This window comes from Scyliorhinus torazame, chromosome 7, assembly GCF_047496885.1.
Source record: "Scyliorhinus torazame isolate Kashiwa2021f chromosome 7, sScyTor2.1, whole genome shotgun sequence".
In the NCBI taxonomy this organism is placed as follows: domain Eukaryota; kingdom Metazoa; phylum Chordata; class Chondrichthyes; order Carcharhiniformes; family Scyliorhinidae; genus Scyliorhinus; species Scyliorhinus torazame.
The window spans coordinates 99059718-99086347 of NC_092713.1; the positions used below are offsets into that span (position 1 = coordinate 99059718).

Genomic DNA, 26630 nt, shown 5'->3' on the forward strand with positions numbered 1-26630 from the left:
AGTGACAATAAACAAATCCAATCCAAACAATGCTTAGAATGCGACCATTAGCAGGTAATTACATCTTTACAAATCCAGTGATGGGGTAACTCCAGGTTAAAGAGGTCTGCATTGTCTCGCCAATGTACCTCGCTTCGGGACATCCTTTCGTGCAGCATATGAGGTAGACAACGTTGGCCAAGACCATGCAGACGCTGCAACAACGAATGAATGGACATCGCGTGGCAATCACCAGGCAGGAATGTTCCCTTTCACTCGGAGAACACTTCAGCAGTCAATGGCATTCAGCCTCTGATCTCCGGGTAAGCGTTCTCCAAGGCGGCCTTCAGGACGCGCGACAACGCAGAATAGAAACGTATAGCCAAGTTCCGCACACAGGAGTGCGGCCTCAATCGGGACCTGGGATTCATGTCGCATTACATTCATCCCCCACCATCTTGCGAAATCCTACTAACTGTCCTGGCTTGACACAATTCACACCGCTGTCACCTGGGGTTACCCAATCTCTGGATCTGTAAAGATTTAATCACCTGCTAATGCTCGCATTCTAAGCATTGTCTGGCATCTTTGAATTTGTCTAATATATATTATATATATGTGTTTCTGGAACATACCTCTTCATTCACCTGAGGAAGGAGCAGTGCTCCAAAAGCTAGTGTTTGAAACAAACATGTTGGACTTTAACCTGGTGTTGTAAGACTTCTTACTGTGCTCACCCCAGTCCAACGCCGGCATCTCCACATTTGAGGATGGAGATATTAGTGGAGTCTCTTCCTCCAGCAAAGTTGTTTAATTGTCCATCACCATGCATGGCTGGATGTGGCGGGTCTGCAGAGCTTAGACTGATCCGTTGGTTGTGGGATCTCGTAGCGCTGTCTATTACTTGCTGCTTATGCTGTTTTACCTAACCAGGATTGATCCCCTGGCTTGGTGGTAGGTAGATTGGGGATATGCCGGGTCATGAGGTTGCAGATTGTGGCTGAACACAATTCTGCTGTTGCTGATGGCCCACAGCGCCTCATGGGTGCCCAGTCTTTGGATCTGTTCGAAGTCTGTCTCATTTAGCACAGTGGTAATGCCACACTACACAATGGAGGGTATTCTCAATGTGAAGGTGGGACTTCTGTCTCCACAAGGACTGTGCAGTGGTAATTTCTACCGATACTGTCATAGACAGTTGCGTCTGCAGCAGGCAGATTGGTGAGAATGAGGTCAAGTATGTTTTTCCCTCTTGTTGGTTCCCTCACCACCTGCTGTAGTCCCAGTCTAGTAGCTATGTCCTTTAGCCAACTGGTTTTGTGGTGGTACGACTGAGCCACTCTTGGTGATCGACAGTGGAGAACCCCCACCCAGAGCATATTCTGCACTCTTGCCACTCTCGGTGCTTCCTCCAAGTGGTGTTCAACATGGAGGTGTACTGATTCATCAGCTGATGATGGCCAGTACGTGGTACTCAGCAGGAGGTTTCCTTGCCCATGTTTCCTTAAGCCACGAGACCTCATAGGGTCCAGAGTCGACGTTGAGGCAACTCTCTCCCATCTGTATGCCACTGTGCCGCCACATCTGCTGTCTCTGACCTGTCCGGAAACAGGACATACCCAGGAATGGCAATAGCGGTGTCTGGAACATTGTCTGTAAAGTGTGATTCTGAGAGTATGGCTATGCAAGGCTGCTGCTCGACTAGTCTGTGGGGCTGCTCACCCAACTTTTGCACAAGCCCCCAGATGTTAGTAAGGACTTTACAGGACTGGCTTTGCTGTTGTAGTTTCCGATGTCTAGATGGATGCTGGGTGGTCCATCCAGTTGCAATCCTTTTTCATAGCATCTGAATATAACTTGAGTGACTTGCTAGGCCATTTCAGGGTCAACCACATTGCTGTGGGTCTGAAGTCACATGTAGGCCAGACCAAGTAAGGATGACATATTTCCTTCCCTAAAGGACATCAGGGTGGGGAATAAGCCTAGGTAGGGTGCTCGTTCAGAGCGTCAGTGGAGGTCTGATGGCCCGAATGGCCTCATTCTGCACTCCTTCTAAATTCCAAGGAATACAATTGTAACTTGTGGAATAGTTCCTTTTATTTTAACCCTTGGGAGTCCAAATCTTATGCTGGTAAATCAATGCTGTACACCCTCCAAGGCCAGTATAGATCACTTAAGATGTAATGCCCAGAACTATATTTCTGGCGAGATCTAACCAGGGTTGTGTGTCACTAAAGCATGATTCAATCCCCTTGTTTGTATTATATCCCTCTAGATATAAAAGCCAACATACATTACCCTTCTTTGATTATTTTCTCTATGTGCCCATGACATTTTAATAATCTAAGTATGTGGCCCTCAAATCCCTGACTTTCACCGTTGGTGCTATGTTGTGTCCCAGCCTAGACAGGGAACTTCAAGAGAGTTGGGGGCAGAGGTGAGTAAAATGCCATCGCTAAGGATAAGGTGCGCTGGGGAAACTGAAAGGTCTGAAGGTGGATAAATCACCCGGACCAGATGGACTACGCCCCAGGGATCTGAAGGAGATAGCGGAGACATTGGTGGTGAATCACTGGATGTGCGGAGGGTCCCAGAGGATCGGGAAATAGCTAATGTAACACCACTGTTTAAGGGAGGGAGGCAGAAGACAGGAAATTATAAGCCAGTTAGCCTGACTTCGGTTGTTAGTAAGATTTGAGTGTGTATTATTAAAGGATGAGATTGCAGAGTACTTAGAAGTGCATGATAAAGTGGGACCGAGTCAGCACGGATTCATCAAGGGGAGGTCATGCCTGAAAGATCTGTTAGAATTCTTTTGAGGAGGTAAAGTGGAAGTTAGACAATGGAGAACCAATGGACGTGATGTATTTGGATTTCCAGAAGGCCTTTGACAAGGTGCCATACAGGAGGTTTCCAAATTAGATAAGAGTCCGTGGTGTTAGGGACAAAGTACTGGCATGGATAGAGGATTGACTGACTGGCAGAAGATAGTGGGGATAAAGGGGTCCTTTTCTGGATGGCAGTCAGTGACGAGTGGTGTTCCGCAGGGGTCAGTGTTGGGACCATAGCTATTCACAATATATATTAATGATCTGGAAGAAGGAACTGAGGGCATTGTTGATAGGTTTGCAGATGATACAAAGATACATAGGGGGACAGGTTGTGTTGAGGGAGCAAAGAGGCTGCAGAAGGATCTGGGCAGACTAGGAGTGTGGGCAAAGAAGTGGCAGATGGAACACAAATGTAGAAAATTGTGAGGTTGTACATTTTGGTAGGAAGAAAAGGCATGGACTATTTTCTAAATGGGAAAAGGTTTCAGAAATCAGAAGCACAAAGGGACTTGAGGAGTCCTAGTTCAGGATTATCTGGAGGTTAACATGCAGGTTCAATTGGCAGTTAGGAAGGCAAATGCACAGGGCAGCATGGTGGCGCAATGGTTAGCACTGCTGTCTCACAGCACCGAGGTCCCAGGTTCAATCACCGCTCTGGATCACTGTTCGTGGGGAGTTTGCACATTCTCCATGTTTGCGTGGGTTTTGCCCCCACAACCCAAAATTGTGCAGTTTAAGTGGATTGGCCACCCTAAAATTGCCCCTTAATTGGAAAAAAATCAATTGGGTACTCTAAATTTTTTTTAATAAAAGGAAGGCAAATGCAATGTTAGCATTCATGTTGGGGGGGGGGGGCTAGAATTAAAGAGCAGGAATGTACTGTTGAGGCTGTATAAGTTTCTGGTCAGGCCCCATTTGGAATATTGCGAGCGGTTTTGGGCCCGGATCTACGGTAGGATGTGCTGGCTTTGGAGGGAGCCCAGAGGAAGTTGACAAGAATGATCCCCGGAATGAAGGACTTGTCATATGAGCAGCGGTTGAGGACTCTGGATCTGTACTCGATGGGAGTTTAGATGGATAAGGAGGGATCTCATTGAAACTTACAGAATACTGAATGACCTAGATAGACTGAACGTGAACAGTATGTTTTCACTAGTAGGAGAAACTAGAACCTGGGGGCACAGCCTCAGACTGAAGGGATGATCCTTTAAAACAGAAATGATGAGGAATTTGTTGTGGTGAATCTGTGGAACTCATTATCGCAGAAGGCGGTGGAGGCCAGGTCACTGGGTCTGTACTCGATGGGAGTTTAGATGGATAAGGAGGGATCTCATTGAAACTTACAGAATACTGAATGACCTAGATAGACTGAACGTGAACAGTATGTTTTCACTAGTAGGAGAAACTAGAACCTGGGGGCACAGCCTCAGACTGAAGGGATGATCCTTTAAAACAGAAATGATGAGGAATTTCTTGTGTGGTGAATCTGTGGAACTCATTATCGCAGAAGGTGGTGGAGGCCAAGTCACTGGGTGTCTTTAAGACAGAGATAGATAGGCTCTTGATTAATAAGGGGATCAAGAGTTATGGGGAGAAGGCAGGTGGTGAGTAATATATCAGCCATGATTGAATGGTGGAGCCTGCTCGATGGGCCGAATGGCCTAATTCTGATCCTATGTCTTATGGTCATTACATAACAAGGAAACCTTGGTTGTACTATAACTAGGTACAAAGCCACCACAAACACAGCTCACTATGGAATTTGTTATCTGATTCCATCTGTTCAGCCAGTTAAGTTATTTCTAGCCCTCGTTCGTCTTGAATAAATAAACTGCTGTAGGATACAAAACGAATTGTAGGGGAGTGTCCGGCACTAGGTACAAGCTTAAAAGTCGTGTAAAGATTATTTCCATGATCTCACCAGATGGCTCAAGGGGCTGAATGGCCTACTCCTGCTCCCAAGTCCCGAAGTAATATAAAATCTGAGCAGTCACTTTCCGCAAGTAGTGTAAAAAATCCCAATCGATAAAACACATTGTATTGAATGCTTCGGAGGGGCGGGGAGGGTGGAAATGTACAATTAATTGGAATGAAACAATGAATATGTCGCAGAAATACAATTACGCAGCTGAAAATAAGCATTCCGGCAGCACTGCTTTGTAAATTCAGCAGCGAGTTTCGTCGATTAGACCCCCCCCCCCCCCCCCCCCAGCAGCTTGGCAGCCGACATTAGGCCGAGGCTCCACGCTATAAACACGCAGCTGAAAGTTTTAAGTCACACCTGGCTGGAGATTCAAACTTTTCGCTTCAAACACAGAAAAATGCGCATTCCCTCAACTGGCGGTTGGAAACTAATTTCGGGCGGTCAGAGCCGCCGACCCGGGGTTTACTTTGGCTCCGGTCAAATGCAAAGTTGACGAGGAGACGGGAAGGAGGGATTGAACCTGCAGAGGCCGTGTTGAGAGTGAGACCTGGGCAATGGGAGGAGAAGCTGTAGGTGCTGTGAAGTTGTCCCCGAGTGAAGTTGCCGTGAGCGGATGTCGGAATATTAATTTAAACATTGGTGAGGAGCGGGGAGCCGACATTTTAAAGCGTTGTTATTGACGCCCTCCCCAACCGCAGGCGGCCCGCGGACTCCCTCCCCCAGTACCTGGCTGCTGCTGTCCGTCCGCAAATTCTTCACCAGGATTTTCCGCCTGTTGCTCAGCTCCCTGCGGGTCCTCTGCAGCCGCCGCTCGACCTCCTCCGGGTCCAGGGTGGGCAGCTCCCGCTCTTCCCCCTGGGGAGACGGGAAGACAGAGCCCATCGCCGCCTGCGAATAGGGGATCGCCGCCATTTTGGAACAGCAGCCGTTACAAATCGAAGCAGCCACGAGCCCAAGGCCGGTTAAAAGAGAAAGGGGGCGGAGACAATGCCGCCCTCAGGCCCGAGGCCGGTACTGCAATGCCGGAGACATCGCCGCCCTTAGGCCCGAGGCCGGTACTGCAATGCCGGAGACACCGCCGCCCTCAGGCCCGAGGCCGATACTGCAATGCCGAGACACCGCGGCCCTCAGGCCCGAGGCCGGTACTGCAATGCCGGAGACACCGCCGCCCTCAGGCCTGAGGCTGGTACTGCAATTCCGGAGACACCGCCGCCCTCAGGCCCCAGGCCGGTACTGCAATGCCGGAGACACCGCCGCCCTCAGGCCCGAGGCCTCTACTGTAATTCCGGGCCCGAGACCAGTACGGAAAGGCTGGAGACACCGCCGCCATCCGGCCAAGGCCAGTACTGCAAGTTGGAGACACCGCCGCCCTCAGGCCGAGGCAGGTACTGCCCTGTGACCCAAGCCTAATAATAGACAAAAGCAGATGGTGGAAATGTGAAATAAACAGGAAATGGTGGAGTGGTTAAGCAGGTCAGGCAGCATTTGTGGAGAGAGACAGTCCAACAGAATCCACGAGTTTGCCTTAAGCATATCAGTAAAGCTACTAAAACAAATGAACAAAACATTGTGAATGTGGGTGACACGGTAGCACAGTGGTTAGCAATGTTGCTTCACAGCTCCAGGATCTCAGGTTCGATACCCGGCTTGGGTCACTGTCTACGCGGAGCCTGCACGTTGTTCCCGTGTCTGTGTTGGCTTCCTCCGGGTGCTCCGGTTTCCTCCTACAACATAGAACATAGAACACTACAGCGCAGTACAGGCCCTTCGGCCCTCGATGTTGGGCCGACCTGTGAAACCACTCTAAAGCCCATCTACACTATTCCCTTATCGTCCATATGTCTATCCAATGACCATTAGAATGCCCTTAGTGTTGGCGAGTCCACTACTGTTGCAGGCAGGGCATTCCACACCCTTACTACTCTCTGAGTAAAGAACCTACCTCTGACATCTGTCTTATATCTATCTCCCCTCAATTTAAAGCTATGTCCCCTCATGCTAGACATCACCATCCGAGGAAGAAGGCTCTCACTGTCCACCCTATCTAATCCTCTAATCATCTTGTATGCCTCAATTAAGTCACCTCTTAACCTTCTCTCTAACGAAAACAGCCTCAAGTCCCTCAGCCTTCCCTCATAAGATCTTCCCTCCATATCAGGCAACATTTTGGTAAATCTCCTCTGCACCCTTTCCAATGCTTCCACATCCTTCCTATAATGCGGCGACCAGAATTGCACGCAATACTCCAAATGCGGCCGCATCTGTTGTTAGGTGAATTGGATATTCGAGGGGCTTTTCGCAGTAACCTCAATGCAGTGTTAATGTAAGCCTACTTGTGACAATAAAGATTATTATTATAGAATTGATATTTCAACAATTTGCAATATAGACAGCATTTTAATGTAGGCAAATGACTCCCAGAAGGAAAAAATCAGTTCAGACAAGTATTCTTATTTCCCGTTTTACTATTTCTTCCATCCGGGACATGGACTACTGAAACAAAACTGAAATAACTCCGCCAAGGTCCAGCTTCATGCAAAACCCTTGTTCATTCAACCAACAGAAGAAACCACTGCTGCGATGTACAGTGCCCGAGAAGGAATGCCGGTCCGGGCCTGGGCTGCAGGTTTTAAACTCCCGTTCAATGGGTCTTATTGAGCGAGCCTCCGCTGGCTCAATAGTGGAACTCATATTCCACATTCCCACCGGGAGATAAATCAACGATCAACTCCCCCCCCACCCCCCCATTATCTTTGTGGTCGTAGAACATCCTTCCTCCATCAAGTCAAGTCAATTTTACCCCAGTGTTTCCATGCCTTGTTCATTGTAGCTGGGGACTTCAATCAGGCCAAGCTCAAGAGCGTACAACCAAATTACCACCAACACGTCACCTGTTCCACCAGTGGCCCAAACATCCTGGACCACTGCTACACAAATATCAAACGTGCATACCACTCTATCGCTCGCCCACACTTTGGCAAATTTGACCACAAGCTCCTGCTCCCGGCCTATAAGCAAAAACTGAAGCGGGAGAATCCGTCAAAGAAAGTTGTGCTGAGGAATCGGATGATCTCCTACGGGACTGCTTAGAGTCAGTGGACTGGTCAGTATTTAAAAACTCTGCGACCAGCCTGAACGAGTACGCCACTACAGTAACTGACTTCATTAGTAAGTGAGTAGAAGACTGTGTGCCAAAGAAACAAATCCGCGTGTTTCCCAACCGGAAACCCTGGATAAACAGGGATATCCACTGCTTGCTGAAGTCTAGGTCTGAGGCATTCAAGTCAGGCGACCCTGACCTATACAAGAAAGCAAGATATGATCTAAGGAGATCCATCAAAGATGCCAAAAGACAGGACTGGACCAAGCCCGAGTACCAGGCTAGCCACACAGACCCCTGCCGACTATGGCAAGGTCTGCAAGACATAGCGGGCTACAAGATGAAGGCATGTAAAATCACCGGCTCCAACGCACCCCTCCCTGCTGAGCTCAACGCATTCTATGCACGCTTTGAAAAAGAGGTCAGCGAGAGCAAGCCCTCCACCCCAGAAGCCTCGGATGAACTTGTATCTGAGAACACCATTGCAGACATCAGAGCAGCCTTCTCGAAGGTCAACCCTCGGAAAGCCACTGGCCCGGATGGGGTACCCGGACGAGCACTCAGGTCTTGCGCGGATCAGCTGGCGGGAGTATTCGCAGACATCTTCAACCTCTCTTTACAACAATCTGAGGTGCCTATCTGCTTCAAGAAGACGACCATCATCCCTGTACCAAAAAAAAGCCAAGTAGCGTCCCTTAATGACTATCGTCCAGTGACTCTGACATCCATCATCATGAAGTGCTTCAAAAGGTTAGGCATGGCACGAATCAACTCCAGCCTCCCGGATTGCCTTGATCCACTATAGTTCGCCTACCGCTGCAACAGGTCCACAGCAGACGCCATCTCCATGGTCCTGCACTCTACCCTGGAACAACTAGATAACAAAGACACCTATGTCAGACTCCTATTTATCGACTACAGCTCAGCCTTCAACACCATCATTCCTACGAAACTCCTCTCCAAATTCAGTGGCCTTGGCCTCGGCTCCTCCCTCTGCGACTGGATCCTGAACTTTCTAAACTACAGGCCACAATCAGTAAGGATAGGCAACAACACCTCCTCCATCATCTTCAACACCAGTGCTCCACAAGGCTGTGTCCTCAGCTCCCTACTATATCCTTGTACACCTATGACTGTGTGGCCAAATTCCCCTCCAACTCAATTTTCAAATTTGCTGATGACACCACAGTACTGTGTCGGATTTCAAACAATGACAAGACAGAGTACAGGAATGAGATAGAGGGCAAAATCTCCCGAAACGGCGCGATGTCCGCCGACTAGCGCCCAAAACGGCGCCAATCAGACGGGCATCGCGCCGCCCCAAAGGTGCGGAATGCGCCGCATCTTTGGCGGCCTAGCCCCAACATTGAGCGGCTAGGCCGACGCCGGAGGAATTTCCGCCCCGCCAGCTGACGGAAACGGCCTTTGTTGCCCCGCCAGCTGGCGTGGAAATGACATCCCCGGGCGGCGCATGCGCGGGAGCGTCAGTGGCCGCTGACAGTTTCCCACGCATGCGCAGTGGAGGGAGTCTCTTCTGCCTCCGCCATGGTGGAGACCGTGGCGGAGGCGGAAGGGAAAAAGTGCCCCCACGGCGCAGGCCCGCCCGCGGATCAGTGGGCCCCGATCGCGGGCCAGGCCACCGTGGGGGCACCCCCCGGGGCCAGGTTGCCCCACGCCCCCCCCCCCCCCCCCAGGACCCCGGAGCCCGCCCACGCTGCCTTGTCCCACCGTTCAAAATGTGGTTTAATCCACGCCGGCGGGACAGGCAATTTATCGGCGGGACTTCGGCCCATCCGGGCCGGAGAATCGAGCAAGGGGGGGGCCGCCAACCGGCATGGCCCGATTCCCGCCCCCGCCGAATATCCGGTACCGGAGACTTCGGCAACCGGCAGGGGAGGGATTCACGGCAGTCCCCGGCAATTCTCCAACCCGGCGGGGGGTCGGAGAATGACGCCCAGAGAATCTGGTGAACCGGTGCAACGACAATAATCTCTCCCTCAATGTCAACAAAACAAAGGAGATTGTCATCGACTTCAGGAAGCGTAGTGGAGAACATGCCCCTGTCTACACCAATGGGAACGAAGTAGAAAAGGTCGAGAGCTTCAAGTTTTTAGGTGTCCAGGTCACCAACAACCTGTCCTGGTCCCCCCCATGACGACACTATAGTTAAGAAAGCCCACCAATGACTATTTTTTCAGAAGACTACGGAAATTTGGCATGTCACCTACGACTCTCACCAACTTCTACAGATGCACCATAGAAAGCATTCTTTCTGGTTGTATCACAGCTTGGTATGGATCCTGCTCTGCCCAAGACCGCAGGAAACTACAAAAGGTGAATGTAGCCCAGTCCATCACGCAAACCAGCCTCCCATCCATTGACTCTGTCTACAATTCCCGCTGCCTCGGAAAGGCTGCCAGCATAATTAAGGACCCCACGCACCCTGGACAGACTCTCTTCCACCTTCTTCCGTCAGGAAAAAGATACCAAAGTTTGAGGTCACGTACCAACCGACTTAAGAACAGGTTCTTCCCTACTGCTATTAGACTTTTGAATGGACCTACCTCGTATTAAGTTGATCTTTTCTCTACACCTTGCTATAACTGTAACATTATATTCTGCAGTCTCTCCTTCCTTCCCTATGTACGGTATGCATTGTTTGTACAGCATGCAAGAAACAATACTTTTCACTGTATACTAATACATGTGACAATAATAAATGTAATTAAATCAAATGACTTGGAGGCCTCTTCCACCTCTTCGCACTCGGCCTTGAGCCCGTAGTAAGTGGAGCCAGATCTGGAGGTATGAAATGGATTGGTAATCTTCTCTTCCACAGGGAACGCCTTAGGGTCACCGTTGTAGATCCTTCTTCAACATTAGCTTTCAGGGGACTACCCGATTCCTTGGCCTCCATGTCAGAACCAGAGTCCTCACAATCACAAAGGGTCCTTTGCGTGTGGTATCTCTGTGCCAGCGACGGTCACACAGGAATCGGAGACGAGGCTCGAACAGGTCAAGCTCAGTTTACCTCTTCTCAGTTTCATTTCGTCCTTCGCGTCATTTGACACCCTAACAAGAAACTTTTCCTGTTTCTTGCAGATGTTAAGGAACGCAAGCTTCAACAACTTATCAACACCACTGCCCATCCTAGGCCCTCCACCAGTCCCAACCCCTCATACCCCATTTCTTTTAGCCCCAGCCCTTGTCTCGTGTTCACCATACCCTATGACCTTCTCCTCTCTGAGGCTGAGTGTGTTCTCAGCAAAGGACTCAGCTTTGTACCCTTACGTCCCCACGTCAATGAATTCCGGGCTCGACATAACGTTGAACTCTTCTTGCATATCCTTCATCTCTGTGCCCACTTCTTTGGGCTAGAGTCCTCCCTCCATTCCACAGATCCTTTCATGTGCCTCCAACATTCTGCCTTCAAAAGGACAACCCGGCCGGGACAATTACCTGCCCTCAATCTTTGAATTGAGAACTGTCGACGGGACTTTGGCTGTCTTAATTTTTCTGTCCCCTTCATCATTCCGACCTCTCTCCTTCCAAACCTTCCGCTGAGTGCCAACTCTCAGATACTTCCTACTACCTCCCCCTGGACCATGACCAGACCACTGAACATCAAGCCATTATTTCCAACACCATTAGTGACCTTATTTCCTCCAGATGCCTTCCCTCTACGGCTTCCAACCTCATATTCTCCCAACCCCGGACAGCCCGCTTTTACCTACTTCCCAAAATCCACAAAAGGACTGTCCCGGCAGGTCCATTGTGTCAGCATGCTCCTGCCCCACCAAATCTATTTCCTCTTACCTTGACTCTCTCCTCACTCCTCTGGTCTATTCCCTCCCCACCTACAGGGGCAGCACGGTAGCATTGTGGATAGCACAATTGCTTCACAGCTCCAGGGTCCCAGGTTCGATTCCGGCTTGGGTCACTGTCTGTGCGGAGTCTCCACATCCTCCCCGTGTGTGCGTGGGTTTCCTCCGGGTGCTCCGGTTTCCTCCCACAGTCCAAAGATGTGCAGGTTAGGTGGATTGGCCATGATAAATTGCCCTTAGTGTCCAAAATTGCCCTTAGTGTTGGGTGGGGTTGCTGGGTTATGGGGATAGGGTGGAGGTGTGGACCTTGGGTAGGGTGCTCTTTCCAGGAGCCGGTGCAGACTCGATGGGCTGAATGGCCTCCTTCTGCACTGTAAATTCTATGATGACCTGGGATTCCTCTGCTGCCCTGCGTCATATTGACAGCTTCCAGTTCGCGGGCCCTAACCGCCTTCTATTCACCATGGATGTGCAATTTCTCTACACCTCCATCCCACATCAGGATGGCCTGAGAGCTCTTTGCTTCTTTCTCAAAAAGAGGGCTGAACAATTCCCATCCACCACCACCCTCCGCCGCCTGGCTGAACTTGTTCTACCTCTCAACAACTTCTCCTTTAACTCATCTTACTTTCTCCAAATCAAAGGTGTAGCAATGGGTACCCGCATGGGTCCTAGCTACGCTTGTCTTTTTATGGGGTATGTGGAACATTCCTTGTTCCAGGTCTATCCGGGTCCCCTCCCGCAACTCCTCTACCGATATATTGATGACTATTTTGTTGTTGCTTCAGGCTCTCGTCCGGACCTGGAAAAATTCATCAACTTCGCTTCCAGTTTCCACTCCTTCATCACTTTCACCTGGTCCATCTCAGACATTTCCCTTCCCTTCCTTGACTTTTTGTCTCCATTTCCGGCAATAGACTATCTACTAATATCCATTAAAAGCCAACTGACTCCCACAGCCATCTGGACTACAGCTCTTCGCACTCTGGAAGGGCTCCATCCCTTTCTCTCAGCTCCTTCGCCTCCGTCGCATTTGTTCCAAAGTGGTGCTTCGAAAATGTGCTCCTTCTTCCTCAACCGTGATTTCCCACCTACAGTTGTTTACAGGGCCCTCAACAGTGTGCGGTCCATCTCCCGCGCCACTACCCTCGCCCCCTCCCCTCCCTCCCAGAACAAGGATTTCTAGCTTCAGGAAATTGTCCAGATCCGAGCGCCACTCTGAGGTCCGGAGCGGTGCCGCCGACTTCCACCCCAGCAGAAGTCTCTGCCTGGCAGTGAGGCAAAGACCAGGGCATCCACCCGCTTTCCTGTCCAGAGCTCTGGGTATTCTGATACCCCGAAAATTGCCACAGATGGGCATGGCTCTATCTCGACTCTCATCACCTTGGACATAGCCTTGAAGAAGGCCATCCACCATTAGAAGAGTCTGGGGCAGGTCCAGAACATGTGGGTGTGGTTGGCCGGCACCCCCAGCACCTCTCGCACTTGTCCTCCACCTCCGGGAAGAACCTTGCAGGGAAAGTTACATATATGTATATAAGGCAGTGCACCAGCTCTGCCAGGCACAGGGGGCCTTTGACGAACATGGAGACAAAGCCAGCCACATGCTAGCACACCAGTTAAGAAAACAGGCTGCCGTCAAAGAGATAGCTAAGATTAGGGACAGTAATGTAGGATGGTAGCGGATCCAAACGAGGTCAATCGGCCTTCACGGACTTTTGCTGAGAGTTATACACCTCCAGATAGGATATATGTGAGCTTGTTCCCTTTCAGGAGTTGGAGCTTCTCTTGGTGCTCCCCCAGAGTCTCAAGTCCCTCGTCCACTTCCCCATGTTGGGTTTGTAACCTGAGAAGGCACCGAGCTCCCTGAGGAGGCCGATTGTCCTTCCCATGCTGGCTAGGGGGTTTGACATGTAGAGGAGTAGGTCATCTGCGTAGAGTGCAACACTATGCTCTCTGCCCCCTCTTCGGATGCCCATCCACCAATCCATCAATCCAGGGGCGATGGTCAGCGGCTCAATTGCCAGCATGAACAGGAGTGGGGATGGCTCGGTCCCCTTTGCAGCCAAAAATATTCAAAGCTGGTGGTGTTCGTCCGTATGCTCGCCATAGGAGCGCTGTATAGGAACTTCAACCATGTGATGAATCCTGCTCTGAACCCAAACCGTTCAAGCAACTCCATGTGATACCTCCATTCAACTCGATTGAAGGCTTTCTCAGCGTTCAGGGAGACGATCACCTCTGGTGTCTTCTCCCCGGATGGGGTCACTATTACATTCAGCAGGCGTCTGATGTTTGCTTCGTCTTCCCTTAACAAACCTGGTCTGATCTTCTGCAACCACTTCTGGCAGGCAGTTCTCCAGTCGCTTCGCCAGAGCTTTCACTAAGATTTTTGCATCAGTGTTTAAGACAGAGATGGATCTGTATGATCCACACTCTGTCGGGCTGTGTCTTTCTTGGGGAGCAGTGGGAGCCCCCTTAGACAGTGAGTCGTTGAACATCTCCCACGCCCGGGGCCAGTGGTGCTGAGCATTCTTTGTAACGGTCCGCCGGGAACCCATCCGGTCCCGGTGTTTTCCCTGATTGCATGAAATTGATGCACTCCATGATTTCGCCAAGTCATAGCGGTGCTTCCAGCGCCTTTTTCTTGTCCTCCCCCACCACCAGTATGTCCGGTCTGTCGCGGAACTGTTCCATCCCGGAGGCCCCCTCTGGGGGCTCGGAGGTGTATAGCACTCGGCAAAAGTCTGTGAAGGCCGATTTACCTCGTTTGGATCCGCTACCATCCTACATTACTGTCCCTGATCTTAGCTATCTCTTTGACGGCAGCCTGTTTTCTTAACTGGTGTGCTAGCATGTGGCTGGCTTTGCCTCCAGGTTCGTCAAAGGCACCCTGTGCCTGGCAGAGCTGGTGCACTGCTTTCCTTGTGGAGAGGAGGTCAAATTCCATCGCCAGCTGTATCCTCTCCGCCAGCAGTTCCGCGGTTGGGGCCGTGGAGTCCCGGTCGATTCACCTCCTGTATGGAGTCGATCTGCCGCTGCTTGGCGGCCCTTTCCTTCCTGTCCCTAAGGGCCCTATAAGCTATAATTTCCCCCTGATCACCACCTTCGGTGCCTCCCAGAACGTGGAGGGGGGACCTCCCCATCCTGGTTGCAGATTACATAATCGTTAATGGCTCGTGATATTTTAGTGATTAATTCTTTATCGGTGAGGAGAGCTGCAATCTGCCTCCATGGAGGCATTGGGCCAGTCCATTCTCTAACCACACATCAATGTAATGCAGGGCATGGTCGGAGATTAAAATGGCAGAGTATTCTGCCTTTGTCACCCCTGGAAGCACCCTCTTCCCCAGAACAAAAAATCTATCCCTGAGTAGACCTTATGCATGAGAGAGAAGAAGGAGAATTCTTTAGCTGCCAGGTGGTCACACCTCCACAGTTCCACCCCCCCCACCTACTCCATAAAGGTCTTCAATTCATGTGCCATGCCTGACACGTTACCTGTCCTGGGGTTGGATCTGTCCCCCCATGATTAGTGGTGGGTGTCCAAGTCTGGGATTTCAGCCATAGATTTCATGACGGACTCTGCGTAGTCCCAGTTCCGGACGTATATATTTACCAGAACTACCGGGGGCCCTTCAAGGGTCCCGCTAACCATAAGGAATCACCCTCCCCTGGGTCCATCACTGTGTTCGTTACTGTGAATGAAATTGTCCTGCTAACTAATATGGCCACCCCCTTGTCCTGGTGTCGAAATATGAGTGAAACGTTGTTCCCACCCAGTCATTCCTTACCCGCTGTCGGTTCCTCTCTCTCAGTTTCCTGTACAGAGGCTATATCTCAGACACTTAAGATGGGCGAGGATTCTGAGTCTCTTCACCGGACCGTTGAGCCCCCTCATGTTCCATGTAATCATTCGGATTGGAGGGGGTGTTGTCCCCCGCCCTCCTCCTGTGGGGATAACCATACTCATCTCGTCGGCCTTGCCCTGTCCAATCGGGCCTGCCCTTGATCTCGGGCCATTCACAATGGCCACAAGCCACGTTCTTGCCATCTCCACTTGTAACCTGTTGCAAACAGTGCTCTCCCCCTCCTCCCTCCCCTGTTTCTCCCCCTTTCCTCCCTTGCCCTGTTCTCCTGCTTATCAATTTTCTTTTCTAGGCCTGTCTGGGTCTTGATCAGGCGCACCACCTGGGTCTCCAATACTTTGATCTGGTCCCCTTGGTCTGTGGTAGATTTCTCCAGATCGCACATCTTCGATTTTTGGGCCTACAGCTGCTGCTCCATTTTGGCCATCGCTTCCCTCATGGGGGCTGTTGCCGTTTATACCGCTGTCTCAACTGCTGCCAGGAGGTCTCTTTCCTGCTCCCCTCTGAGTCTCTGGAGCTCGGTGGTAATAAAGCCCATCAGCTTGTCCATCAGCACCTAGGTCTGCGCTGAGAATGCAGTTGGCCGTTTCCGTGCCACCTCGTGTGGCTGCCGGTTCCAAGGTCGCGGTTTCTCTCCCTTTGTCCTTGCTGGCTTTCCTGGTGGGCAGCTGGCTCTTTCCCATTCTCCTTTTTTCGTATTACTCTTCAACATGGTCTGCGGGGGTTAGACTTTGATTTGATATGATTTGGTTTATTATTGTCACATGTATTAGTATACAGTGAAAAGTATTGTTTCTTGCATGCTATACAGACAACACATACTGTACACAGGGAAAGAAGGAGAGACTCAGAGTGTAATGTTACAGTCTCAGATAGGGGGCGGGATTCTCCGCGCCGAATTCGCACTCGGCGTGGGGGCCGGGAATGGGGTCTCAGACCCGCTGAGACGGGATTCTCCGCGATCGACCAGCTGAGTTCCCGCCGTGTTCCATTGGCGTGGTTCCAACCTGGTTCCAAGGTTGCTCGGAAGCTCGGACCTGTGGCCGCGCTGGCTGTCCTGGTGGGGAGGGCGGGGGATCAGACTCCGGAGGAGGCCTCCATGAGGGACAGGCACACGATCGGGGGCGACCGATCGGCGGGAGGGCGTGATCTGGGGGGGGGGCCTATCTTCTTCCGCGCCAGCCCGCGTGTGGCTCCGCCATGTTGCGTGTGGGCCGGCGCAAAAATGGCCGCCGCGCGCATTCGCGGACCCGCGGCCGGAAGTGCAGGGCCGCGTATCGGCAGCAGGAGCTGCGCGGCGCATGCCGGGGCCCTTCTATCCCCCTGAACTCCGGAGACTCACTCCGGACTTTTTGAAAAAAGTCTGGAGTGATTCGCGCCCGTTTTCCGGCAGGCGTGCAGACAGAGTCCCATTATCGGAGAATCCCGGCCCAGGAGTAGAGAAAAGATCAACTAAATATGAGGTAGGTCCATTCGAAAGTCTGGTGGCAGCAGGGAAGAAGCTGTTCTTGAGTCGGTTGGTACGTGACCTCAAATGTTTCTATCTTTTTCCTGACTGAAGAAGGTGGAAGAGAGTATGTCCAGGGTGCGTGGGATCCTTAATTATGCTGGCTGCCTTTCCGAGACTAGGGGGGGGTGCAATTGTGGATAATTTTGATGCCTGTTTGATGGGGTTAAAAGTTTGTTTTCACTGTTCTCACACAGGTGCCACTTTGCATGCGACCGCGCGTGGCCACCACCGAACGTCCGATTGTCCTCTTTCTTTAGCCTTGGGTTCCCCTGTGGAAGCAGTGTCCTGTTTCTTTTCAGGTTACACTGTTCAGTCTTTCGTATTCTTTTGGCGAAGGTGTACGTTATTGGATCTTGTTTGACGTTTAGTGGCCAATCCTGGCGTTCCTCTCTCTGTGGGATTTCCCGGATGGGATTCTCCGCTTCTGAGACTATGGCCGGGTCGGAGAATCCCCGGGGGGAGGCGTGACGCTGGCTGCCCTACTTTCCGGCGCCGTTTTTCAGGGGCTGCGGCCCCACCGGCGATTCTCCGGGCCCCGATGGGCCGTGTAGCTGTCCAGTTTTGGCCAGTCCCGCCGGCGTGAATTACTCACCTCACGCACGGTGGGACCTGGCAGGTAGGTGTGCGTGGGCGGTCCTGGGGGGTCCGCGTGGTGGCCTGTCCCCTGTGGGCGGGCTGTTTCCGTGGGGGCCTTCTTTCTTTCTTCCACACCGGGCCCCTGGAGGGCTCTGCCATATTGCCCGGGGGCCAGCGCGGACCAGCACTAGATCACACCGGTAGTTCCGCGCATGCACGTACTTGCGCCCGCCCTTCGGCGCCGGCTGGAGCGGCGCCAACCACTCCGGCGTCAACCTAGTCCCCGAAAATTTGGAGAATTCCTCACTTTCAGGGGCGGTTGACGCGGAGTGGTTGGCGCGGTTTTTCCGCCGGCGTGGGGACTTAGTCCCCAGAAGGGAGAATCCCGCCCAATGTATTGACACCGACACATAATCCGTTGTCTTCAACGACAGCAAAACTGGCGCCAAACCTGGATTGATTCAGCAACTGTGGGGCTAGCACCGGCGCCACGTGGAACACAATCGATTCCAATGAAAAGGGTTGCGGGACTCACCAGGTCCAGGATTGACACTCGGGAGGCTGACAAGCTGCAGCCGCACATATACATTACAATCCCCACGCACACTCTTCCCAGCCAACAAGATGGCACTGGTTGCGCTGGACCACGGCATACAGCTCGGATCCCATTTCCCACCTCCTCGCCACCCCCTGCTACTCCCTCCGGCCAGCGACACAACTATCAGAAAACTATGGCGATGTTCGACATCTTCCATACCCCCTCTCTCTCCCTCAGCAGCCATGCCGGCGGTTTCATGATTTTTAAAAGCACAAATGAACTGCTCCGTTGGAAACTCATCCCATTGGAGACGGACCATCGTGGAGGCCCCGGAGAATACCGGGCCCATAAACAGTCTTTACTGTACGTGCATTCCGGACTGCATTGACGCCGCTGTCGAGGTGACGGATAATTGCGATTTTCCGTCAAAATTGGCACCCACTACCATTTTAACGTCGGAACTATTCTCTGCCCAATCGCGTTTCATGATTTCGGCATCAGCCAACTGAGAATCCCATCCCCTTCCTTTATCTAGGTAGGTGAGACGCTGATACAGACTAAGATGTGTTATATTTCGTTTTAGAGGCTTTCCCTTATCGTGTTGTGCGGGCAGGGGGGGTGTCGTATCCCGGCACGATACACCCGATGGGGTCCTGCTGACAATTCGCCTTCTCCTTATCGGTCTGGTTTCCTCATGGAGGATGGTTTAAATCTTCCAGTGTCAGTGGGGCCCTGAGTGGTGCCTCTGATTTGGCTGCAGAGAAGTGAGGTCTGCTGTGTGGTGAATTTTGGCATGGTGCAAGAATTCTTGGTTTATTGGCTCCTGTATGCGAGAGTGTACATCACCAAAGCATGTCTTGTACTGAGGGTGGTATCCTGTTGTACCCTTTCATTACCTAGAGGCTATGGGAAGTTGATTTTGATTGCTTTTGATTGTGCAGTTTTGTCTTATGGAGGGAAGTGTTCCCCATAGGGTCATGTGCTCATGGCTTTATCCTGGTATCCTGTTATCCTCAAATCCCTGTTCAGTTTGGTGTCTTTTTATCCTGGCTTTGTCTGTGTGAAGAGAGACACCAACCACAATGACTACAATCGGAATCAATTTTATGAATATTTGCTGGTCTTCTCTTGCATGAATATGTGGAATGGTGATTACCCTGTACTGGGTAATCCTGGGGTCCTGGGCCAGATCCCAACAGTTGCTAGGATACTGACAGAAACCCAAACAATTAATTTAATTTGTAAGACTGTGATGAAAGGAAACTTTGCTCCAGGAATGATCCCACTAACCTGGTAAGTTGCTATTTACTCAACTTTGCGTTTTGCTCTGATCAATTGAATTTCTTTTTTGTAAAATAATATTTTATTAAGGTATTTGAAAATTTTTATAACAGTAACATAAACAATGACATCAACATGGTAAAATAAACATTTCCCCCCCAGCCCAATCTTCACGCACCTCAACCATACAACAACAATCCGCCCATCCCCTTGGAATACTGCATCTGCTGACATTTTAATTTTCCCCGAGAAAGTCGACGAACGGCTGCCACATCCGGGAGAACCCTAACATTGACCCTCTTAAGGCAAACTTTATTTTCTCGAGACCGAGAAACCCAGCCATGTCACTAACCCAGGTCTCCACACTCGGGGGTTTCGAGTCCCTCCACATTAACAAGATCCGTCTCCGGGCTACCAAGGAGGCAAAGGCCAGGACGTCGGCCTCTTTCGCCCCTGAACTCCCGGATCTACCGACACTCCAAAGATCGCTACCCCCGGACTCGGCACCACCTGTGTATTTAGCACCGTGGACATTGCCTTAGCGAAACCCTGCCAAAACCCTCTAAGCTTCGGGCATGCCCAAAACATGTGGACATGATTTGCTGGGCTTCCCACTTACCTCGCACACCTATCCTCAACCTCGCAAAACTTACTCATCGTAGCCGCTGTCATGTGTGTCCGGCGGACTATCTTAAATTGTATCAGGCTAAGCCTGGTGCATGATGAAGAGGTATTAACCCTGCTTAGGGCATCCGCCCATAGACCCGCCTCTATCTCTCCTCCTAGCTCGTCCTCCCACTTGCCCTTAAGCTCCTCCACTGGTGTTTCCTCCGCCTCCTAAAGCTCCTGGTAAATGTCCGATACCGTCCCCTCTCCCACCCAGGTACTGGAAACTACTCTAGCCTGTATCCCCTGTGGCGGCAGCAGCGGAAAGGCCGGTACCTGTTTCTCAGGAAGTCTCGCACCTGCAAATACCTAAAACCATTCCCTGCTGGCAATTTAAAGTTATCCTCCAAAGCTTTCAAGCTGGGGAAGCTCCCATCTATAAATAGATCCCCCATCATTCTAATTCCTGCCCTCTGCCAACTCCAGAACCTGCCATCCACCCTACCCGGTACAAACCTGTGGTTATTATAAATCGGGCTCCAAACCGATGCTCCCTCCACTCTCTTATATCTCCTCCATTGCTCCCAGATCCTCAGAGCCGCCACTACCACCGGACTTGTGGAGTATCGGGCCGGCGGGAACAGCAGAGGTGCCGTTACCAATGCTCCTAGACTGGTGTCTTTACATGACGCCGCCTCCATCCGCTCCCATGCCGACTCCTCCCCCACTACCCACTTCCTAATCATGGCTATATTAGCCACCCAGTAGTAATTGAGTAATTGCAGAAGTTCGGTAGCGCCAAACCCCCCCCCCCCCACCGCACTCCAGCAACACTTTCTTCACTCGCGGGGTTTTTCTCGCCCACATAAAGCCCGAAATAATCTTATTCACCCGCTTGAAAAAGGCCTTAGGGATGAAGATGGGGAGGCACTGACAGCCAAACAGAAATCTGGGGAGGACCGTCATTTTCACAGTCCGTACCCTCCCCGCCAGTAATAGCGGGAGCAAGTCCCATCTCTTAAAGTCCCCTTCCATTTGTTCTACCAACCGGGATAGGTTTAACTTGTGTAGTACCTCCCATTTCCGGGCCACCTGGATTCCCAGATACCGAAAGCTCTTACCTACCATTCTAAACGGCAGCTCTCCCAGTCTATTCTCCTGTCCTCTTGCCTGGATCGCGAACATCTCGCTTTTCCCCATGTTCAATTTATATCCCGAAAAGTTGCGAAATTATCCAAGATTCGCATTACTTCCCCCGTCCCCTCCAGCGGGTCCGAAATGTACAAGAGCAGATCATCTGCGTAGAGCGCGACCCGTTGCTCCACCGCCGCCCCCCCAACCAAATATTGGTGTTCAATATGGGTGCTTTGGTGAGGGAGACTTTAAAGACTTTCTCTGACACAGGTGAAGAGGTGGATTATGAATGTGCAGTGAAAGTTTTAATGGTCCATTATGCTGTGATGCCAGGTGCCATATTCCAAAGGTATGTTTTCTGTCAGATGAGACAAAAAGAGGGGAAACTGTCGCCCTATTTATGATCCGTCAGAGGCAGGCGTCGAATAGATGCAATTTTGTTGCGACAGATCTGAATAACCAAAAAATGGATCAGGTGGTCCAGATGATTTAACATTGGATAACACTTTGAAAATAGCAGCTGCATTGGAAGCAGTGAATGGACAATTCCACAGCATAAAACTGGGTCCCAACATTGCTATTGGCACAACAGAAAATGAGGTGGACTGAGTTGTTACGTTCTGGTGCTTGGCCGGGAGGAATAATGCACAATAGAACATCTAGTTCTTGACTAGTTAAGTATTTATTATTAAGCAAATGCGTGGTTCAAATAACTATAAGAAATATATTTTAAAACGACTATCTATGACAATTTATCCTAGAGCTACTGTAAATATGACTATCCATTAACACAACTATCTCCAGACTTCTCAAAGTATAGAGTCATGTGGTAGTTCTCTACTGCCACCTGCTGGTTGGAGGTCGTATACATTATTATTTACATGGTTGCTTATGCATTTCATCACGAGTGGCACAACAGAATCCAGGAACATGCGCATGTAAATAACAAAAGCCTGAGAGTGTTTCATGTGGCAACTTGGGGCACAATGGAAAATATGTCTTCTGCCCTGCTAAGGGAAAGGTATGCAGAAAATGCGGGGGCGAAGACCATTTTGCCAAGAAGCAAAGCTGAACAGAGATGGATGCCTGAAAAACCACATGAAGGAAAGATTGATGAAAATAACACAACTGTGAGAAGAGTTGATGAAGACGCAGCAAGTGAGGACACGAATAGCAATCATGGATATATGTTTTCGTCAACGGGAGCAACCACGAGAACGTTTCCGTGCTTGTTGGTGGCGTTGAAGTGAGGATTCTTGTAGATTCAGGCAGTGACAGGAATGTCATCGACACAGCACTGTAGGGGGAACTGAGGACAAAGAGAATCAAGTGCACAGCTCGGAAATGTGTCAAAAAGCTCAGACCTTTGCAGGTTACAAGTAAGTCACAGGCATTCCCATCACAGAATAATCCCATAATGGACGGAGGTGAATGGGGAAGTGGAATGACAAAACCAGTCCTTGGGAAACACAGTTGAATTGCTCCGGCTGAAGGCAAAGATTAGAAGGATTATTGTTGTCATATGTGGCCATGTATCGAGCAACTCCACAATGAGAAAGAGCCCAGCTGAGCTGCTACTTGAATGCAAAATATGTTCCAAAATGTCAGGTGAAGAGACAAGTATTTGGTCAGGAGGTTCAAGATCAGAATGCTGAGAAAAAAGGGTGCTGCAAAGTTTAATGTAGAGCACTGAATGGGAGCTAGACAGTTCAATGTGATGCCAGGTGATGAAGTACTGCTGAGGTTGGAGAGTCTGAATTGAGAGGATGGGAGATCTATTTATAGATGGGAGCTTCCCTAGCTTGAAGGATTTGGAGGAGAAATTTGAACTGGCAGCAGGGAAGGGAATGGGTTTAGATATCTGCAGGTACTGGATTTTCAGAGAAGGCAGGTTCCGACCTTCCCGCTCCTGCCACCACGGGGGATACAGGACAGGGTAGTTTCCAGAACATGGGTGGGAGAGGGGAAGATATCGGACATCTACAAAGAGCTTATGGAGACGGAGGAAACTCAGATAGAGGAGCTAAAGGGCAAGTGGGAAGAGGAGCTGGGGGAGAGATAGAGGCCGGTCTGTGGGCGGATGCCTTAAGCAGGGGTAATACACCCTCACCATGTACCAGGTTTATGCCTGATACAATTCAAGGTAGTCCACCGGACACACATGACGGTGGCCCAGATGAGCAAATTTTTTTGGGTAGAGGACAGGTGTGCGAGGTGCGCGAGGTGCGCAGGAGGGCCAGCAATCGTGCCCACATGTTTTGGGCATGCCCGAAGCTTAAAGGGTTTTGGCAGGGTTTTGCTAAGATAATGTCCACAGTACTTAAAACTCAGGTGGTGCCGAGTCCAGAGGTGGCGATCTTTGGAGTGTCGGAAGAACCGGGAGTCCAGGGGGCGAGAGAGGCTGACGTTTTGGCCTTTGCCTCCCTGGTAGCCCGGAGACGGATTCTGTTAATGTGGAGGGACTCGAAGCCCCCGAAATTAGAAACATGGGTTAGTGACATGGCTGGAGAAAATAAAGTTCGCCCTAAGAGGGTGAATGGAGTTTGCACATTCTCCCCGTGTTTGCGTGGGGTTCGTCCAGAGGTGGCAGCCGTTGGTCAATTTTTGAAAATTAAAATGTCAGCAGAGACAGTAATCTAGAGGGGGGGTTAGGCTATTGTTTCATTGTTGGGGGTGTGAAGACCGTGATAGGGATGGAAATGTTTTATGTACCATGTGCATGTTGCTGTTATCATTATTATTATAAAAACTACAAATACCCTAATAAAATGTTTTTTTTAAAAAAGAGATTGGAAAGTCTGAGTAAGGTGGGTACACATGGGTGCAGTGCTACTGTTGAAAGCCGGGCGACCCCGCTCCCGGGATCTACCTGGCTTGCAACACCTCACGAGATTCACCGCATTTGTTGTGGTTGCCACAAATGGGGACCAGACAGAAAGGCACTTGTGGGTCTCCATGGGGTTGGGAGGCCCCCAGCTGCATGCCCTTTGGGCAGGGTGGGTGCCCTGGCACTGCTGGTGCCACCGGGGTACCCTGACAGTACCAGCCTGGCAACCTAGCAGTGCCACCTTGGTGCCAGCCTGGCACTGCCAAGGTGACATGGTGGCACTGCCAGCTGGCAGGGGCACTGCCAGGGTGCTAAGTTGACACTTTCAAGATGCCAAGCTTGCATTTTCTATGCATGCGCGATGGGGCTGGGTTGCCCAACAGGGGAGCCAGCGACCCTCCGATATTGCATTTGGGCTCAGGGTGCGGTTGGGGATTGTTTCCAGGGCCTCGGAGATCGGGACCTATTTTTCAATGGCATCCCGATCTCTTGCTACTCTGTGGAATTCCGGCAAGCAGAGCTCCCCACTGTACAAACGAGGCTATGTGCCAGCATGGTGGCACAGTGGTTATCACTGCTGCCTCACGGCGTTGAGGTCCCAGGTTCGATCCCGGCTCTGGGTCACTGTCCGTGTGGATTTTGCACATTCTCCCTGTGTTTGCGTGTGTTTCGTCCCCACAACCCAAAGATGTGCAGGGTAGGTGGATTGGCCATGCTAAATTGACCCTTAATTGAAAAAAATGAATTGGGTACTCTAAATTTACCAAAAAAAAACAAAAAACGGGGCTATGTGCGGCCAAATGCGCTCACTAGGGGACTTTGTTCCCTTTTGGGAGAATCGAGCCCCATTTAATCCCAAACCTTACAGTTTCACCGTCAAGAAGATAAAGAGTGTGACTGTGTAATTGCCAGAAGGAGTGCTGCATGACAGAAATTCTTCTTGTGTCCAAAAGTATCAAAAGACTCAGCAGCAGATGAACCAGATGTAGGCAATGAGATGAAGCTGAGATCCAGCAATCCTGAAGTCCAATCCAGTAAAGCAATGGCAGGTAGACAGTTTACAAAGAACAAAGAACAAAGGTAAGTACAGCACATGAACAGGCCCTTCAGCCCTCCAAGCCTGTGCTGATCATGATGCCCAACTTAAAAAAAAACTTACTCGGAAAAAGCCTCTGACTTCCGGGTGCGGCTATGCAGAGCTAGGTCGCATATTCGGCAGCTCCCGCTTGGAACGGACTTTTGGGCTCTTTTACAGGGCCCCCACGGCATTTGTTTGACATTTCCTGGTGTGGGAAGAAGACTGCAGCATTCCCCTGACGGTGTCCCCCAGGAATGTGTCTTTTGGCTGCCAGACCGGCAGAAACAGTGAAAGATTTGGCTTTGGCTGCAGGTTTAGACAAAAGCCTCTTCCAGCATGCAGGCGGGGGAAGGGCAAGCTTAAAGCTGCAATCTGACTTGACTCTATCAAAGGTGAATTCTAGCAGCAGAGGGAACAACTGTGAAAGGATCTACCAAGGCCATTGAAGAGGCGGGGACGAGGCTTCTGGTGGCGGCCATGGAGGAGTAGGTCACGCTTTCGGCAGCTCCCGTCTGGAACCGACTCTCAGACCTTTTTCAGGAGTTTCCATAGACTTTTTGGGGCAGGCTGGTGAAGCAAACACTGACAACTTCTATGAAACGGACCAGAAGTGTAACGGCCAAAGGAGCGGCACTGGAGCAACGGGAGAAGCGAGGGAAAGAAAACAAAATGGCGGCGGCCAGGGACAAAGGGAAGCTGCAGGAGTTCATCAAGTGCTGCTTCGAGGAGCAGCGCGAGGAGATGCGCAAAGAGATGTTGGCGCCTATGCTTTCGGCAATTGAAGGACTTGGGATCACGCAGAAGGCCCACGAAGCTAAGATCCAGGAGGTACAGAAAAGAGTCAGTCAGAACGAGGATGAGCTCGTGGGCCTGGCAAGAATAGAGGGTTGGCAATATTGGTGGGAAAGCGGGTGTCATTTGAGGCCAAGACTATTGTAGCAGACAATGGAGGGTGATATGTAATGGTAAGCGGTAGGCGTGGGTGGTGTTGGTAAACGTATACGCCCCGAATTGGGATGATGCAGGATTCATGAAGCGCATGTTGGGGCGCATTCCGGACCTGGAGATAGGAGGCCTGATAATGGGAGGGGACTTCAATACAGTGTTGGATCCAGCACTGGACAGCTCCAAATCAAGGACTGGAAAGAGGCTGGCGGCAGCCAAGGTACTTAGGGGGTTTATGGATCAGATGGGGGGAGTGGACCCATGGCGGTTTGCAAGGCCGCAGGCCAGGGAATTTTCTTTCTTCTCCCATGTACACAAAGCCTACTCTCGGATAGATTTCTTTGTTCTGGGTAGGGCGCTCATCCCGTGGGTGGAGGGGACGGAGTATTCGGCTATTGCCGTTTCGGACCATGCCCCGCACTGGGTGGGACTGGAGCTGGGAGAGGAGAGGGACCAACGCCCGTTGTGGCGGCTGGATGTGGGACTGCTGGTGGACGAGGTGGTGTGTGGGAAGGTGAGGGGGTGTATCGAAAGGTATTTGGAGGCCAACGACAACGGGGAGGTGCGGGTGGGGGTGGTATGGGAGGCGTTGAAGGCGGTGATCGGGG

At 50.9% G+C, this 26630-nt stretch overlaps 1 protein-coding gene and 1 long non-coding RNA gene across 4 annotated transcripts in view; one reads left to right on the forward strand and one right to left on the reverse strand.

The window, feature by feature from the left end:
• The window catches only part of raver2 (ribonucleoprotein, PTB-binding 2), a 133868-nt gene extending 128157 nt beyond the window's left edge, over positions 1–5711 (reverse strand). For 2 of the 3 annotated variants that reach the window (XM_072511133.1, XM_072511131.1), the window contains exon 1: positions 5461–5710. In XM_072511133.1, the coding sequence (XP_072367234.1) occupies positions 5461–5646 (186 nt within the window). In that variant the 5' untranslated portion in view covers positions 5647–5710. Of the gene's footprint in view, positions 1–5460 lie in introns of all 3 variants that reach the window. The other variant, XM_072511132.1, reaches the window with a different exon arrangement.
• A 133-nt stretch (positions 5712–5844) lies between these two features.
• Positions 5845–26630, forward strand: part of LOC140426405 (uncharacterized) — a 58377-nt gene continuing 37591 nt past the window's right edge. Inside the window, exon 1 of the long non-coding RNA XR_011948198.1 lies at positions 5845–6119. This is a non-coding gene — a long non-coding RNA (uncharacterized lncRNA). The remainder of the gene's footprint in view (positions 6120–26630) is intronic.